The sequence below is a fragment of the Enhydra lutris genome, unplaced genomic scaffold (assembly GCF_002288905.1).
Source record: "Enhydra lutris kenyoni isolate GAN:26980312 unplaced genomic scaffold, ASM228890v2 scaffoldscaffold35, whole genome shotgun sequence".
Lineage (NCBI taxonomy): Eukaryota > Metazoa > Chordata > Mammalia > Carnivora > Mustelidae > Enhydra > Enhydra lutris.
In genome coordinates, this window is record NW_019154119.1 from 15,677,415 (window position 1) to 15,695,311 (window position 17,897).

At 54.4% G+C, this 17,897-nt stretch overlaps 1 protein-coding gene across 1 annotated transcript; it reads left to right on the forward strand.

Moving 5' to 3' along the window:
* Positions 1–1,552: 1,552 nt before the first annotated feature.
* LOC111154094 (ornithine decarboxylase 1) lies at positions 1,553–9,283 on the forward strand. The gene is made up of 12 exons (XM_022513467.1): positions 1,553–1,633; positions 4,552–4,699; positions 4,967–5,100; positions 5,362–5,535; positions 5,721–5,893; positions 6,356–6,490; positions 6,607–6,688; positions 6,880–6,963; positions 7,646–7,808; positions 7,891–8,003; positions 8,087–8,301; positions 8,801–9,283. The coding sequence occupies exons 3-12, from the start codon at positions 4,999–5,001 to the stop codon at positions 8,943–8,945; spliced, it is 1,386 nt and encodes a 461-aa protein (XP_022369175.1). The 5' UTR covers positions 1,553–1,633; positions 4,552–4,699; positions 4,967–4,998; the 3' UTR covers positions 8,946–9,283.
* Positions 9,284–17,897: the final 8,614 nt, after the last annotated feature.

Consider the following 17,897-nt stretch of genomic DNA (forward strand, 5'->3'; position numbering starts at 1 on the left):
CTCACAGGGATTTTGCAGCTGTAAACATCCTTGTATCCTCTGGTCAAACTTCCTTGGAGGCCCAGAGAAGGGAGGTAATAGCCCCAAGTTCACACAGCACTCCTGTACCAGGGACAGGGTACAGCACTGAGCTCCTCCAAGGTCCCTCTGCACCAAACTGGCAACCTGCCTGGACTAGCGTCCCATGCCCTTTAAATCCTCACGGGGACCCTCCGGTGGGGCACACCCCACACTCGAGGATGGGATGTGACTGTTGCACTTTGTCTTCAAGGGAAAGAATGGTAAAATGAAAGAAAAAAGAAGTGCCCCACGTTCCTTCTCCCCTCCCTGGGGTCAGCAGCACATGTGGTGTGGCCCACATCCCAGAGAGGCATCGTCCTCCTGCAGGGGCTGCATACTCAGGGATAACCGACTGCCTAGGGCTTTGCCTCCGGCTTCATTGTGCAGACTGTCGCTGTGCTGGGACTTAACAGGCTCTGTCCAAGCGAGGCACTCGCACCTGCCCTTAGAGACGTCTAGTCACGGCGAATGCCGTCCACTATGGTAAAGGGCAGTGGAGGGACTTGGTGGCCTGTGGTCTCTCTACCTCCTTCCCCTAAGGCCCCTAGACAAGCCTCTGGTTAACACCGCCCGTGTGTCTTCGCGTGGCCATCGCTGCCGGCCATCCAGACGGAACACACCTGGATACGTTGACTGGCGCAGTGGGAGTGGCCCGAAGCGGGGCCATCGACTTGCCAGGTGACCCTCAGCACGCACCTGGCCCCGTCTGCGTCTGCGCCCCATTCTTGGAATTGTCACAGGTCCCCTTTCTTAGGACAGGAGGCGCCTGGCAGGAGGGGCCAGAGTCCACCCGGTGTCCACGTGGCCCGCTTGCGCCCGCGATCTCCTTTCTCTGCCCTAGGACACGAGGCACTCAAAGTCAAGAGGAAGAACAGTTCTGCCCAGCGCGGATGCTGAAATTCGGCCTCGTTCGCGGGCAGGCGCCCGCTCGTGCCCCAAAGCTGGTGTCCCGGAGAGCGGCGGGCGCCGGCGGGCCCAGGACCTCAGGCGTCGTGCGCGTGCGCGGGCCCGCCGCAGGGCCGGGAAGGGCGCGAGGCCGCCAGGGATGCCCCGCAGCGTCGTGCGCGTGCTCGCCGCAGGGCAGGGAGGGGTGAGAGGCCGCCCGAGGCGTCCTGCGGCGTCGTGCGCGTGCGCAAGTCTGCCGCAGGGCCGGGAGGGGCGCGAGGCCGGGGGCGGGCCCGCTGGCGCTCGGAGCCGCTGACGTTGAAGGGCCCGCGCTCCCCATCCTCCGTCCGGCCGCGGGTTGGCCGCCGCGGGCGCGCTCCGCCCCCTTCCTCGGAGGACGCCCGGACGGAACCGATCGCGGCTGGTTTGAGCTGGTGCGTCTCCATGACGACACGCGCTGTGCTATAAGTAGCGGAGCGGCGGCGCGTCGGCTTTGTCAGTCCCCTCAGCCTCCGCCGCCGCCGCCCCTCTGCCAGAGCTCCGGCGCCACCTCGGGCCGGCGGTCCTCCGCGGGAGGCAGCGAGGCGGCGGGCGGCCGGCTGACGGGGGCGGCGGGGCGGCCGGCGGTCCTGCGCGCTCGGCGGCGGCATCTCCATGGGGCTAGCCCGCGGCGCCCCAGCGCTCTAAGGTGAGAGGGGGCGCGGCCGGTTGGCAGGCGGGAGGGGGGACGGCCACGTGTCCCTGCGCGGCGGGCCGGAGGCCCGGGGCTGACCCTGTGCCTGGAGCTGCGAGGGACACGTGGTCGTCGCGCCGACCGCGGGTCCCTGACCCCCCTACCCTCCGGGGCCCGCGTCCCTCCGTGGAGCGGGACTTCGGACCCCCTGATTCTGCGCGCGCCCAGCGGCCGCCTTCGCCGTGGCCGGTCCTGCTCCGGATCGCCCCGGCTTGGGGCAGCCAGGGCCGGAGGGGACTGTGTCTCACCTCTTCCGAACCGCGTCAGTGGGGACTCGGAGCCGGAAGCTGCCGGGAAGGCCCGCGGTTCTTTCAACCGCTGTTCTTTTTTTAAAACCCATGTGGCCAGCTCGGCAGCAGGTGCAGGAGAGGGACGAGCGGGCCCCAAGTCTCGGGCTCCCGTCGCTCAGCTCACTTTTATTAGGATGAGGCAGGCCATTCTGCCTCCCTGTCGTGGAATTTTCTCTTAGTTTCTGTGTACGGAGGAAACGACCCGATAGAGCAGTTCTCCGGAGTTGCTGGAGCTCAAGTGTGAGATAGCCTTGTCTTAACTACGGTAGTACATTCTCCGTTGGCTGTGCCGTAGAGTCGGCTCTGTGAGGAGTCTTTGAATGACTTAGAGATCTAAGAAAGGTCTAGAAGATTGAGATCCCAGTCCAGGCAACAGACTGACCCGTAGGAGGCAGCCCTTAAGGTTTTCCAAACAAGCTGATTGTGGTGGTTTTGAGAATCCCAAATAATGGGTAAGTGTGGGGAACAGGACTTTTTAGAAAGGTCTGGGGAGCACAAAGAATGGGTTGACTTTATTTAAAGCTAAAATTGGGCATGATTTAGTTGACTTGTGAAATTTTTTTCAGTTTGCCTAAATTGGTCTCTGTCTCTTTTGTAATACTTCCCGGCTGGCAGGAGAGACCTTCCTAGTGGGAGAGTGCTGTCCTGTGCTCACTGACCCATCATTTCGAGTGACTTAGCTATACAGAACACTAAAGGGTGAAATTATTGTGTTGCAAGTTTTCAAAATAAAGCTTTAAAAGATGCTTAACAGTAACATTTCAAAGTAATAATTTCCCAAGTTTAAGCTTGAACATTGCTTTAAAGCTTTTCTAACAAGCTCCTAACTAAAGAGTCTAACAATCTGTTACTGTGTGAACCTGCGTTCAGTGTGGAATATATAGACACAACGGATTTGCTGTCCCCTTAGACTCTTGACTTCCTTTAGAGGCGGTTTCGGCAACGTAGGAGGTTTACAATGCCAGAAAGTCACATTAGATCAAGTCTTAGAACAAGTTCTTCCGCTGGCTCAGTGGGTAGAGGATGTGACTCTTGATCATGGGGTTGTAAGTTCAAGCCCCACGTTGGGTGTAGAGATTTAAAAAAGTAAATAAAGTCTTAAGAAAGGGGAAAAAAAAACCGCACAACAAAGGACAAGTTGTACCGTGCATGGGTTTGGATTTATGGCAGGCTCGTCCCCCTGGGCCTCTCATAGTGTCCCATGCCAGAGCAAACCGTGGCCCCGAACCATTGCCTGGCCTCTCTGCCGTAGGCTGCAGGCACTGAAGCGGGTCGCACAGTGAAAAAAGTAAGTCCTGCCTAGCAGAAATTATATAGGGTAAAATCAATAATTTGCGTCACATTTCACGAAGACCCAAGGACAGCGGCTCTGAATGTTACGAGCTTTATTTTTGCTTATTCATAATTCGTGTCTGCCTCCTTATTTTTTTATTCATAAAGTTAGCCAGAAATTAACTTCCATGTGATTATTGTTCATTAAGCAAGGATGAGATGAGATTTGCAGAATTGCTGACTTGATCGCCAACTCTGGTTTAAGAATGCTGATTTCTGATCAGATACAGGAGCTGTAATACATTTTGTTGATAATGAAGATTGCTCACTGTGAAAATACAGGTGTGGGGGCGCCTGGGTGGCTCAGTGGTTTAAGCCTCTGCCTTAGGCTCAGCTCAGGTCGTGATCTCAGGGTCCTGGGGATGGAGCCCCATATTGGTCTCTCTGCTTAGCAGGGAGCCTGCTTCCCTCTCTCTCTGCTTGCCTCTCTGCCTACTTGTGATCTTTCTGTCAAAGAAATAAAATCTTTTTTAAAAATAGGCATGGCATGAAAATAAAGTAGCATAAAAATGAACTCAGAAAATTCTTAGGAAACTTCAGAGCACTCAGTAAGTTTAGCCTTAGACATTTCCACAGTGCCTTTCAGTTATTAAAACTTTTGTGAAGACTTTGGGAAAACAGAAGGTAGATGTTTATAAGGCGCCTTTCAGTAATTACTGAAATGTTCTCTTAAGCTTCTAAAGAGTTACTGTATCCCTGAAATCAAATAAACTGGCCATTATAAGCAATTTTTCCATTTTAGTGAAATGAGGATTCTGAAACCTGCTTTCTGTAGATTTTTTAGCATGAATATTTGAAGTGCTTATTTTGAGGTATATAGTAATACACGTAGGATTTTAGCGTTGGGGCGCCTGCGTGGCTCAGTCGTTAAGCATCTGCCTTTGGCTCAGGTTATGATCCCAGGGTCCTGGGCTGGAGCCGCCATCCGGCTCCCCTGCTCGGCAGGAAGCCTGCTTCTCTCTCTCCTCCTCCCCTGGCTTGTGTTCCCTCTCTCGCTGTCTCTCTATCAAATAAATAAATAAATCTTAAAAGATTTAGTGTGTTGCTTTGAGAAAGTCTAGTGTTGAATCTGCAGTATCCTTGGATAGTGAAGAGGTTTATGGAATCCTGTGGCTTACTACGCCCGGAAGCATGGGATTCCGAAGTCCAGTGAGTGAGCGAGCGATCTCCGGAACGCGCCTGTGCAGCCCTGCTTTCTGGGTGCTCACATCACAGTCCGTGCCTGATCTTTCCATCTGATGCCTTCCTAAGGTGGACAGCAGATTCGGTGTTGATCAGACCATTCCCCCTGCTGCACTGGGGCGCACGCATCCTCAGCGGGATTTGGAATTCCGGAGAATTGCCTTTGTGAGAAATTGGCCACCATTTCTTTAAGTTCCATCTCTTCTTAGTTTTCCATGTAAGTATTCATGGTTGTTGCAGGTTATTGTTAACAATTACTGAGTGTTGGGGCTCCTGGGTGGTTCATTTAGGCCTGTGCCTTAGGCTCAGGTCATCCTGGATCGAGCCCCACATCTGGCTCCCTGCTCAGCAGGGAGTCTGCTTCTCCCTTTCCCTCTGTCCCCCCCCCGCCCCCCGAACGGTCTCTCTCAAATAAATATTTTTTAAGAAAAATTAACTGAGTATTGCTGTGGCTTCTGAGTAAATTTTTTCACCTTATTTGCAGTTTGTTACGTTTTGGAGGAACTTCAAGAAACCATGAACAACTTCAGTAATGCGGAATTAGACTGCCATTTCCTCGATGAAGGCTTTACTGCCAAGGATATTCTGGACCAAAAAATTAATGAAGTTTCATCTTCTGTAAGTTTAAGTCCGTGCTAGCAGTGCAGCTTTAAAAATCATGGGCACCTGAGTGAGAAACTTGAGTGGGGTCTTAAGGAATTAGAATGGAACATGGCATGTTAGGTAATTCAGAATTTATTAGCTACGAATCACTCCGTGGTAATAGTGACCAGGGTAAAGAAAAGCGGGTTCCTTGAGACTGATGGGAACGACGGGGAGGCTGCATGTGGGAGTGTGATTAGGCCGCTAATGAGTCCCCTGCAACCACTCTTGCTGTAGGATGATAAGGATGCCTTCTATGTTGCCGACCTGGGAGACATTCTAAAGAAACATCTGAGATGGTTAAAAGCTCTTCCTCGGGTCACCCCCTTTTATGCAGTCAAATGCAATGATAGCAGAACCATAGTGAAGACCCTTGCTACCATTGGGACGGGATTTGACTGTGCCAGCAAGGTAAGCAAAGCCGCGGGACTCGGGAATGATGATCTCAGAAGGCCCTGGTGCTCCCAGTAGGGCGGGTCAGAGTTGGGTTTCTTGGGCAATAGACAGCAGTGAAAGTGGGGGGACTGAATTCCCATTTTCCTGTTTCTTTCTTTGATTGGCTTCATATATATAAATAACATACTGCTGTTTTTCAGACTGAAATACAATTGGTCCAAAGTCTTGGGGTGCCTCCGGAGAGGATTATCTATGCAAATCCTTGTAAACAAGTGTCTCAGATTAAGTACGCTGCCAACAACGGAGTCCAGATGATGACTTTCGATAGTGAAGTTGAATTGATGAAGGTTGCCAGGGCACATCCGAAGGCAAAGTGAGTTGACTCCTCCTTTGCGGGCAGGTCACATACGGAATCTACACGTTGTGTCAAATTCAGGTTTCCAGTTTCAAGATTTCTGTACTTAAGTATACAGTATAGGAGTGTGCTGGATCAGAGGCAGAGGAGAAAATCTTAAATCCTCTTGATGAATAAAGCTGTAGGAGAGTCTTGGGGCGCCTGGGTGGCTCAGTCGGTTAAGCGTCTGCCTTCTGCGCAGGTCGTGATCCCAGGGTCCTGGGACTGATGGGGGAGCGGAAATCTGCTTCTCCTTTTCCCTCTGTTCTTTCTGATTCTCTCCCAAGTGAATAAATAGAGATTCTTAAAAAAAAAAAAAAAAAAGTATGAGGCTCAAATCAGAGGGCATCAGCCACAGATGCTTTTTATTATAATCATGGCTATCATGGCTATCAGTGGTCTTCTGCCAGGGGAAATTTGATACACTTTTTCCGCGTCTAGGTTGGTTTTGCGGATTGCCACCGATGACTCCAAAGCAGTGTGTCGCCTCAGTGTTAAATTCGGTGCCACCCTCAGAACCAGCAGGCTTCTCTTGGAACGGGCGAGAGAGCTGAGTATTGACGTCATCGGCGTCAGGTGAGGTGTTGGCGGTGGCGCAGAGACGAAGATACCGGACGGCGCACATCGCCGGTTTTTCTTCCACTGTAAATAGTGATTTTCAGAAATCGCATGCTCTCCTTTCTTTGCCCCAGCTTCCATGTGGGAAGTGGCTGCACCGATCCTGAGACCTTCGTGCAAGCCATCTCCGATGCCCGCTGTGTCTTCGACATGGGAGTGAGTATATGTAAACTCAGTTCCGGGCTGTGGGCTGGGGAGCGGGGCTGACGGTAACGAGCCTCAGCTCTAGAATTAACCTTTCCCAGAAGCCATTCCATATTCCAGAGGCTTAAACCCAGCCGCTGCACACATTTTTACGGCTTGTTACCGATCTGGCTGCTCGATTGACTTGACTTTCTTGACTCTAGGCTGAGGTTGGTTTCAACATGTATCTGCTTGATATCGGTGGTGGCTTTCCTGGATCTGAGGATGCGAAGCTTAAATTTGAAGAGGTAATTTATAACAGAAATCCAGCTATTTTAGCAAGTTCCATTTTCATGTATTTCCAAACTTAAGTGTTTTAAGTAATAACAAAAAAAATTGTACAAACATAAAAATGTTTTGGTATATTTTCAGTGAGTTCTGTTATTTAAAATTGTATTTAATGTGCTTTGGTTTTCTTAACCACAGTGAGTCCGTTTCCCCTCAGATTGTGGGAAATAGTTGATTAGGTAGGAAAGAGCATGCAGACTTCAGTACATCATTACCCCAAATAGGGTTTTCTAAATTTTGTACTTTTGAACACTTTAATTGTTTCAGTCAGTTAGAAGTTTAAATGGACATCTTACTAAATAGGGGCCATTTTGCAGTGGTTGTTTATGAAATAGATCCACCTTCTTGTTACAGTTTTGTGAGATGGGCAGAGTAGAGTCCTGTTGACGTGTATTTGGTAGATTAAAATGTTTAGGCACCTTCATACCTCAGTAAGCAGTAATAAAGTGTTGTTTGATAGAATCCTACCCATCAAATCCCAAAGGGAAATCCACGTGGAACCACAGGGAGATGCCGCTGTCGGTTTTTCTTTCGCTGCTGTTGCTCGACAGTAAACCTGCCTGCTGCTGGCGTCCTGTCACGGCACTGGTTTTCTCTCTGCGGTGAGCTCCCCTTGGTGACAGCCCTCACTGTCTCTCACAGATCACTAATGTTATCAACCCAGCCCTGGACAAGTACTTCCCGGCCGACTCGGGCGTGCGCGTCATAGCCGAGCCCGGCAGATACTACGTTGCGTCCGCCTTCACGCTCGCAGTTAACATCATTGCCAAAAAACTCGTATTAAAGGAACAGACCGGCTCTGATGGTACGTATAAAGGCCGAGTCATCGCACACATGGCTGTACGGTGGTACAGAAAGTGGTAATTGAGACTCTGGTGTCCTTCCAGATGAAGAGGAGTCCAGTGAACGAACCTTTATGTATTACGTGAATGATGGCGTGTACGGATCGTTCAACTGCATCCTCTACGATCACGCCCACGTGAAGCCCCTCCTGCAGAAGGTACCCTCTGAGCACGGTCCGCGTGGCAACGAGGCTGTGGTTGTAATGAGGCAGCTAGGTAACGTTTTTCTCTCTCGATGCAGAGACCCAAACCAGATGAGAAGTACTATTCAACCAGCATATGGGGACCAACGTGCGACGGCCTGGATCGCATTGTCGAGCGCTGTGACCTGCCCGAGATGCATGTGGGTGATTGGATGGTGTTTGAAAATATGGGTGCCTACACTGTCGCTGCTGCTTCTACTTTCAATGGGTTCCAGAGACCGACCATCTACTACGTGATGTCGGGGCCGACGTGGTTAGTGACGACGGCGCGTGTTTCTGGTTTGATAAGAACAGATTTCTCCTGGGGTTTCTGCTGGCTCTTGCCTGGTTGAGTCAGAAGAAAATCATCTTGTTTAGGTGTAAATACTAAAAAGGTTTTTTAAAAATAGTTCATTTTCTGCCTGCATTAAGAATATATGCTTGAGGAAATTTGGAAAATATAAGTGGAAGATCCCTCTGGTGATATTAATCTGTATTCTCAGATTTTTATAGAGGTGTAACTCTTTCAAAAAAAAAAAAAGCCTGGGGTATTTCTGTGTAAATAGAATATTGTCACGAATGCACATGACTTGTGCTTTCCCTGTTACTGAAAAGGTGGTCCTGAAGACAGGCTTGCTTCTGGAATGTGCTGACTCGCTTCCTGGGGATGTAGTGACCAAGGGAGCACACAGGCTCTCGGGGAAGGGACGCTTGGGAGGCCGCCCAGTTCGGGGGGACTTGGGGTTTCTGAACCTGCCACTTGTATCTCTCAGGCAACTGATGCAGCAGATCCAGAGCCGCGACTTCCCGGCCGAGCTGGAGGAGCCGGACGCCAGCCCCCTGCCCGTGTCCTGCGCCCGGGAGAGTGGGCTGAAGCGCCCCCCGGCCGCCTGTGCTTCCGCCAGCATTAACGTGTAGGTGCCGCTCCTGTAGCTGTTAGCTTCGAGTTGAGCTTGGATTAGGGGATCGGGGGGGGACCGTTTAACTTAATTCCTGCTAGTTTTGAGATGTCTGTAAGTAGGGTCGGCACGGATGCAACAGTGTGGAAGACGAGGAGATGGGGTCACTTATCTGTGTTCCTATGGAAACTATTTGAATATTTGTTTTATATGGATTTTTATTCAATTTTCAAACATGCTACTAAGGGGCGCCCCTCCGCTGCTGAGCAAGCGTTTGTAGCTTGTACTTTGGCAGAACGGGCCAAAAGCTTAGTATTGTGACCTGTTTTAAAAATAAAGTATCTTGAAATAATTGGGCATTGGAGAGTTTTTGCAGTGTGTCCATTCCCAGTGGCTTGCCTCGAATGTTTTATAAGTGGGAATTTGTCCCAGAGAACTTAGAAGTTGGTGGTTTTCAGTGTTTTCAAAGTGCATCAAAATGCCGTCTTCCTGTTCAGCACTTCCATTTCGAGTCTGGGAGTCTTGTATGAAGTTTGCTGTGGATCCTCACAAAGAACAGAGGGTTTGGCCCACACATAGGTGGAGGGAAAAGCGTGGGTGACACAGGCCCTGAATGTCCCCAGACGTGACTGTGAGGGAGCACCCAGAGCTCTTTGTTACCAACGTGTGTCAGGGCTGTGCTGGGGGAGGACCTGTGGAGCCCCCGAGCGCTGCCGCAGGACAGATGTTCCCTTCCCGCTTATCTCCTATCATCTTCTCTCCAGGGACAAGTTGCAGAGCGGCAGGTTAGGAATGTGGTACAACATTGGGCGTTCATCTTTTTAATAAATTCCGCAGTACCCTGTGTTGTAGGTCTCTCTTCTCTTTGACTTTGACCGCTGGCCTTTTATATTCCCTTAACTCGACTCGTACTCCTCCTGCCCCCAAAGGACATCAGGTTCTCATACTGTGGAACCCCCAAGAAGAGCATGTCCAATCCTGTGGTAGCCATATGCGGGGAAGGAAGGTGTGCAAAAGCCTGACAGGTCTCTAGTAAGCCCCTGGCCCCCACTGTCACAGAGCAAGCATTGTCTCACCAGCTACACCGGGGAGGTATGGCAAGACCAGAGTCCAGATGGCAGGGAGTGCTGTAGAGTGCATTCCAGGGGAACGACCTATTTCCTAAAAACCACCTTCCCTGCCCAAGACCTGGGTTCCCCATGGGCACTGCATTGTTGTGGTTGCTGAGTTTCCTCTTCAGCTGCTCAGCCAGGCTCAGGCCGGGCGTGTCACCAGCTCTGTTCTCCCTAGACCTGAGGATAGGGTTTTAGTTGTACGTACGAACATACATCAGAAGCTACAAACACAATAGTTCTGACTAGAGTGGGATCCAAGGGGAGGGGAAAACCTCTCCGACTGTCCCGCTTCTGTGAGCACATCCTTTCCTGATTCCTCAGGATGTTCAAAATAAAGGAATTGGTGTTGAGAAACGGGAGCTAGTCCCCAAGCCTGGGATCTTGGTAAACGAGGACTTCAGTGTGAACAGGAAGGGAGTGAGCTCTCCTAGTGGCAGCATTAAGCTTGGATGGGGGGGGGGAGTGTGTACTTGCCACTCATGCGCCAAGGATCTGGAAAGTGCTCTGCTCTCAGCCAGCCCATCCAGCTGGGCAGTGCCAGTGGGAGGGAAGCCACCCCAGGTCGTCCTGTTCCCACCCACACGACAGCCTCCGCCTCGCTCCTGACCCCCCTCCTTAAACCACTTGTCAGCCGACAGGGCTTCTGGGGTTTGCCAAGGCCATGTTCGGGTCTGGAGGACCGTATGGCCTGGCCTGGGCCAAATGGCCACCTCTGGTCCTTAGACCTGAGTGGGCAGATGAGTTTAGCCAAAGAGGATGGAGATCTCATGCTGGGTGTGTGTCCACTCCGAGACCCCGCAAGTCCTCGGTTGCCGTGTATAGTTACCTACGCCAGGTGGTGAAGAAAGAGGACACTGTCTAGGGGCACCTGGGGGGCTGGTTGGTTGACCCTTGATCTTGGCTCAGGTCATGATCTTGGCTATGAGATTGAGCCCAACGTCGGGCTCAGCGTGGAGTCCGCTTCTCCCTCCGCTCTACCCCATGCTCTGGGGTGCCCTTGCTCTCAAAAAAAAAAAAAAAAAAAGCCATTCACAGAAAACTGACACTCCCAGACTTAATAGAGTGTGAAGTGACTGTGGCTCTGGGCCTGCACCAGGCAGCCGGGGGGATTTTCCTCCTGAGAGTGCTGGAGACTGGATAGGCTCCCCACAGGAAGGGACCCGGGGGTCTCAAGCTGTTGATCCAGGATGAAGGCGGGTCTCAGCCCATCGGGCTCCGCATTCGGTTCACTTGGGGACCATCTTCCGAGTGCAGGTCGCAGGGCCCACCCCGCACTCCGGAGATGGGGTAGTGGGGATGGGGGGTCACCGCCTGGGAAGAGCAAGAAGGGCCTCCCCAGCTCCTCGCGTCATACGTTCGGGATGAGCGTTGTAATGAGCAGACACAAAATTAACACACTTGAAGTCAAAAAGGTAAGAGACAGAACCGTGTAAACCGAGCTTTTTTCATATTAGCTGGACTCTGGTCACTAACAGAACAATAAAATAGCAGCCCAGACACAACATGGACTCACAGAAGTCTGAGATTTCCAGACTCAAATGCGCACTAACACAGATGGTCCTGTGTCGGGGGCGGTGGGGGGGGCAGGTGAAGGGGTTTCCCCAGGTGCTGGCTAAGCACCCCGGTTGCCGAGAAAGGGGACGGCGGGAGTCCTCTCTGCAGGCCACTGGGCCACGTTGCAAATAATCCTAACTATCTGACCCGGCGATTCTAAGGATCTGCTGACAGAAACCCCTTTGCGGGCTCTTCACTGCACTGTAACCACTCGTTGGAGACCCCCACATAACCGTCGGGTACGGACTGTCAAGGCATTCAGTAGAACGGGGCCCGTGGCCGCTCGAAGCTGCCAGAGCTGATGGGGCCCGCATCCCAGCCTGAGTGAGCAACAAGCAGCGTGGGGAGAGCAAACACCCAGCAGGCCATGCGTGTGCGCGCGCGTGTGTGTGCGTGTGTGTGCACACATTCCCACGTGTGCACAGAGCCTTTCTGGAAGAGCAGACAAAGGGGTGGGAGGAGACTGGGGGCCTGAGGAGACTACACAGCCCTGGGCATGTGTCCGCGAGACTCATCTTAAATCTCGAGCCTCCCAAGGGAGGAAAGAGGCTCAGAAACCAATTGCTCGAGTCCCGTCCCACGGCGGAGGCCAGAGGCAGGCCCTGTGACTCCCACGTCCACTTGGCGCCTCTCCTAGCCCACAAATGCGTTGCTGAACTTGAAGCCAGAGGCTTTCCAGTCCCGCACTGGCAGTTGTTATGAGGGAGGGTCAGTGAAGCCCCAAATGTAGGCCCCCGAGTGAAAACACCTGAGGAGTCCTCGCTGCTGTTCCTGGGGCCGAAGGCTGGTTCCATCCCTGCGGCTGACTGGAGGATGGGGAGGGTCATGAGCGGATGGGCCCGGGGTGGACTGGCCTCCGCAGCTTCTGACCCGCCCTGAGGACCGCGCACACTCAGCTCCCTGGCTTGACAAGTAGAGTTGCCAGACTCAGCAAGTAAAAATTTAAGAAACTGCATGGACACGTATTTGTTGTCTGAAATTGAAATTGAACTGCGTAACACTATCGAGAGGCCTCGGAGTCCTGGGTATCAGGAGCCCAGCCTCAGCCTGTGTGTGCGGTGTGGCCCAAGAAAGGCGCTCCTCGATGTTCATAGCAGCAACGGCCACGGTCACCAAACTGTGGAAAGAACCAAGCTGCCCTTCAACGGACGAATGGATAAGGAAGATGTGGTCCATATACACTATGGAGTATGATGCCTCCATCAGAAAGGATGAATACCCAACTTTTGTAGCAACATGGACGGGGCTGGAAGAGATTATGCTGAGTGAAATAAGCAGAGAGAGTCAGTTATCCTATGGTTTCGCTTACTTGTGGAGCATAACAAATAGCATGGAGGACAAGGGGAGATGGAGAGGAGAAGGGAGTTGGGGGAAATTGGAAGGGGAGGTGAACCATGAGAGACTATGGACTCTGAAAAACTATCCGAGGGTTTTGAAGGGGCGGGGGGTGGGAGGTTGGGGGAACCAGGTGGTGGGTATTGGAGAGGGCACGGACTGCATGGAGCACTGGGTGTGGTGCAAAAACAATGAATACTGTTCCGCTGGAAAAAAAAATAAAAAGAAAAAAACAAAAAACGAAAGGCGCTCCTTGGAGCCTCAGTCTCATCTGCCAAGTGGAACAGGGACAGAAAGCTTCATGAAGCACGTCCAAGAGGCTCTGAAACCGGGCGGGGAGGCCTTGGGGATCAGCACCCCCAAGCCTGAAACCACATTCCCAGCCATAGCCACCAGGGGGCAGCAGCACCTCACGCTCCAGGCTCCTCTGCCCAGCTGGGAGCGTGACCCAACTGTCAGGTTCCACAGTCACTCGGCAAAAACGAGACCAAGGCCCCTGGAGAGCCCTGACTGTGCCAGGAGGTCTGTGGGAACAGGAGCGTGCTCTGGCTCAGAAGGAGATCCCGGGCCAGCCACAGTAGTGGATCTGGGGCTTTGAGAAAGGGGCTCCAGGCAGCCTTGGCCCCAACCAGGCCACCGCCCCCCAAAACTCTTCCTGAGCCCCATAGGTGAAGCTCATCCCCCAGCCCAGCCATCGCCCCTTCTGCCTCACACCCGCTGCACCAGCCTTTTAACAGCCTTGCCACCCACGCCTGTCCAGAGTGGGTAACACCCCAGCCACATCCTGAGGTGACCTGGTGACCCTGCCTACTAGCCCTCTTGCCCTGGACACGGCCCTCCCTGTCCTCTCCTATAAGACGGTGGCATTGCGGCTAGGCCTCCCTGCTGCAGTGTGGGGTTGGGGAGGCAGAGGGGCGCTGCTCTCATGGGATCCCCACCCACTGTGCTCTCCTGGGAGCCAGGGTCCAGGTCTCCGCCCACCTCCATGCATCAGTACCTAAGGCTACCAGGCTTGCTCCCTCCCCGTCTTTGTGCATGGTCCCAGGCCCAGGTTCTTCCCACACCAGAGCTGCTCCATGGCCGTGGGGGGGAGGGGGCAGGGGTCCCTTCCTAACCCTGGCTCTGGCCCCGTGGCCCCCACATCCGGGGGATTGAGGAGCCACTTGGCAGCTCTCCCTCTGAACTGGGGAGTCTGAAGAGCAGGTGTTGACTCAGGGAGTAGCTTCCCCCAACCCCAAGGCCCTGCAGCCCTTCCTTCTGGCAGCCGATGTGCAGGGTCAATGTCACCGTCTTACAGGAGAGGTCAAGGAGGGTCTTGTCCAGGGTCACGGGGCTCCTCATTGGCCAAGCTGAGACTCGTCCCTCTGCCCCCGTGTCTGGGGTGGCCGTGGCTTCCCTGCAGCACCAGAGAATAGGGACGGGCCACGTGCTGAGTCCCAGTCATCATTCCCCGTCGCTAACCCGATGCTGGGCCAGGCACTGGATCCAAGACAAAGTGAGCAGTTGGGTGGACAATCTGAGGTCAGTATGAGGGAAGCAGTGCTATGACTGAGGGGAGCCTGGGGGGCTATAAGCCATCTGGGAGGAGTCGGGGATGGCTTCCTGGAGGAAGGGACATTTGCATGTAGTCTTGAAAAGGGCTCGGAGTGTGGGTGAGCATGCGGTTCAGGGAGGATGAGGCAGGAAGGCCGCTGGTTTCGAAACTGGGGACAGGAGCCCCAGCAGCCAAGCCGGGCCGGGCTGAGGCCAGGGGCACAGGGGTTTCCACCCCCCACACTAGGATGGGCGGCCGGGGCTACCACTCAACACAGCCTCACCCCTGTCTTTTGGAGCCAGCCACTTGCCCACACAGGCTCAGGCCAGGTGCAGCGGACCCTGGACGCCACATCTGCGTGGTACATGCCTGGTTGTGTGTCTGTGACCCCTCCACACGGGATGGACACACGCTCCAGCCTGGACCGGCCAGGCTCCCATCTGCGGAGGCTCCGGAACCAAACACACCACTGGTCCACAGACACAGACACACACGGACACACACGCACACACATCCAGGGCAAGGGGCACGGTCTGGGGGCCGTGATGCAGCTAGTTCTCATTCTGCTACTGACTTCTGGGACCTGAGCAAGCCCGAAGGGCCTGGCTGATGGCTCGTAGAGCACTGGGAGTCAGCGGCATGTCCCTGGGACCCCTCCCCTCCCCTCCCCAGTCTCCTCTCTGCTCGCCACCAGGTGGAGCACGTGCACCACAGAGACCCTTGGAAACAGAGCAGCAGGGTCCCGGAGAACAGGGATGCAGGGCGGGGGGGTGCGTGTGTGGCACACATGTGGGAGATGGGGACACACCCAGCCCACAGGCGGGGAGACTGGCCAGGACGGGCCCAAGTGTGCCCTCTCGTGAACTGCAGGAGTCAGGTGGCCTGGCAGTTCCTCAGAGATGGCTCCCCTTTGGGTCTGAGCCCAGAGGTGTCTCCCCACCCCAGGGCAGTCTCAGAAGCTTCTGGAAAGAGTCCTGTAGGGGACAGAGGGGAAGTTTGCCCTCCGTGGGCAGCTGCCTTCCCTCGCCAGTTCCCTGCACTAGCCAGGCAGCACTCACCCCATGGCTCCTCTGGGCCCTGACCCAGGGTGGCGTCCCACGTGGCCATGTCCCAAGCTCTCCCTCGGGAGCGGCTCCCGCATAAACACGCCTCCGTCCAGGCCCAGGCTCACTGGGCTCCTGCACCACTGTGTCTCCCCCATCTACTCTACTCTCACCCCTTGTCCTCTCAGAGGTCTTCTGCATGTCCCCCAAGCCCAGGAGAAGGCCATGCTACAGGGCTCTGACTCCCTGAGGACCCCCGGGGTCCCCAGGCTGAGGGAAACCGGCAGAGGTGCCAGGCCCCCCGCTGCCCGCGGCACCCAGGGGCCCTGGAGCCCACCTCCACCGGCCTCGCGCTGGGCCCCCCTCGACGGAACGGCCGACAAGGAGCCCGCGCCCGGCACCAGCTCAACTCAGCAGACTCAGGACGGCCCAAGGCTGGTGGCTGGTGGGAGGCCGACTTGGGCCCCATAGGCCGAGCCCTGTGCCCACCGCCCCACTCGGTGGCGCATTCCCCCTCGTCCCCTTAGAGGCGGTCAGGCCCAGTTCTGAGCTGGGGCCCTTCTTCTGGATGCCCGAGTCTCCCCTCTGGCCCCTAGGCTCCTCGAAGCAGACTATGCGCTCACTGCTGGCCGGTAACCCAGTGCAGGGCAGCTCCGGGAAAGGTTGGGGACAGAACGGATTTTCGCACAAACTCTCCTCCCTCTGGAAGACCTTCTGCAGGCCTCCGGCCTCCCCATCAGAAGTCTGATGTCCCCTCCTCAGGCAGCCGTGATGGGACTGGAAGCCAGTGCCGGTGGTCCAGCGGGGGGCCACCTGGTCTACGAGGTCCGGACGGGAGTAGGGAGCACAGCAGACGGCCCCCCACTCCCGGCCCCCAGCGGTGCCCTGTGCAGTGCCTCGGTCGGGGATGGAGATTAGGCCAGGGCGCCCTGAGCTGAGCCCTACTTAGGGACCCAGGGACAAGGCCCTGCCTTTCCCCAGACACATGGGGCCCGAAAGTGGCTTCAGCTACCTGAAGACCACTCTGTGATTAGGAGTCGTCCCAACTTGGGTCCTCGGGAGCTTATCCTGGGCTCCAGGCCCGTATCTGCAACCCCTTTCTGGAGCAAGCGACTTCTCCATACCCCAGGCCAGCCATCTGTACCACGCGGGTAGTCACGGCTACCTTGCAGGCTGATGGGAGGTTTACAGCAGCACATTCATCAGTGTCCGTCCTAGGAAGAAGCCCTCAGCAGATGGGGGCTTGCATCTTGCTGGCTTAATGCCAGTTCCCACAGAGGAGGCGAGCCTACCTGGAGAAAGCCTCAGGCTGCATTAATGAAAAGCCAGGGTTGAGAATGAGGGGGTATAGCCCTGCCCTCCCAGGGCTTGATCAGGACCTGCCCAGATGAATACCTTAGACATCGAGCCCCGCCCTCCCACTCTCCCCTCCACATCCCAGGCCTCCTTCCTGAGATCTGAAACAACGTTCCTGCTTCAGGAGTGGTTCCTATTGTTGTAGGTCCTTGGGCGGGTGGGGTGGGGGGGCCACACTGACTTTTGTGAGCTCCTGCTGGGGCAGGGTCGAAGAGGACGCCCAGACCCACATCTTCCACATCTGGGCAGAAGCACTTGTGATAGTTTTGGGGGTTTTTTTGTTTTTTTTTTTTTAAAGATTTATTTATTCGGGGCGCCTGGGTGGCTCAGTGGGTTAAAGCCTCTGCCTTCGGCTCAGTTCAGGATCCCGGGGTCCTGAGATCGAGCCCCACATCGGGCTCTCTCCTCAGTGGGGAGCCTGCTTCCTCCTCTCTCTCTGTCTGCCTCTCTGCCTATTTGTGATCTCTGTCAAATAAATAAATAATATCTTTAAAAAAATAAAAATAAAAATAAAGATTTATTCATTTGAAAGCACACACGGGGGGTGGGGGTAGGGGAGAGCAGAAGAGAGGAACTTAATCAGACTATGTGCAGAGCGCAGAGCCCCATTCGGGGCTCGATCTCATGACCGTGAGATCACAACCTGAGCCAAAAACAAGAGTCAGACACTTAACCAACTGTGCCACCCACACGCCCCTGATAGCTTTATGTGACATTTTAACTGAGTCATGGGGGCCCAGATACCTGGTCAAACATTATGCTGGGTGTGTCTATGCAGGTATTTCTGGATGAAATTGACATTTCAGTTAGTCACCTGAGTAGAGCAGATGTCTGATGGCCCTTCCCAATGTGGGTGGGCCGCAGCCAATTTGTTGAAGGGCTGAACAGAGCAGGACTCAGTCAAGGGCAATTCTGCTCTGAGGGTCTTGAACTGGGACGCTGATCTCTTGCCTTCAGACCCTTTCTGGAATGATGCCATCGGTTCTCCCGGGTGGAGCTCCAGCTCACAGACATTGGGGCTGTCCAGCTTCCAG

What these genes read in the sequence shown, in the direction of transcription:
- LOC111154094 (XM_022513467.1), top strand. Translation starts at nt 4,999, where the DNA reads ATGAACAACTTCAGTAATGCGGAATTAGACTGCCATTTCCTCGATGAA. An exon ending in TTAATGAAGTTTCATCTTCT is followed by an intron (nt 5,101 to 5,361) that starts GTAAGTTTAAGT and finishes CTCTTGCTGTAG; the next exon opens with GATGATAAGGATGCCTTCTA. An exon ending in GTGATGTCGGGGCCGACGTG is followed by an intron (nt 8,302 to 8,800) that starts GTTAGTGACGAC and finishes TGTATCTCTCAG; the next exon opens with GCAACTGATGCAGCAGATCC.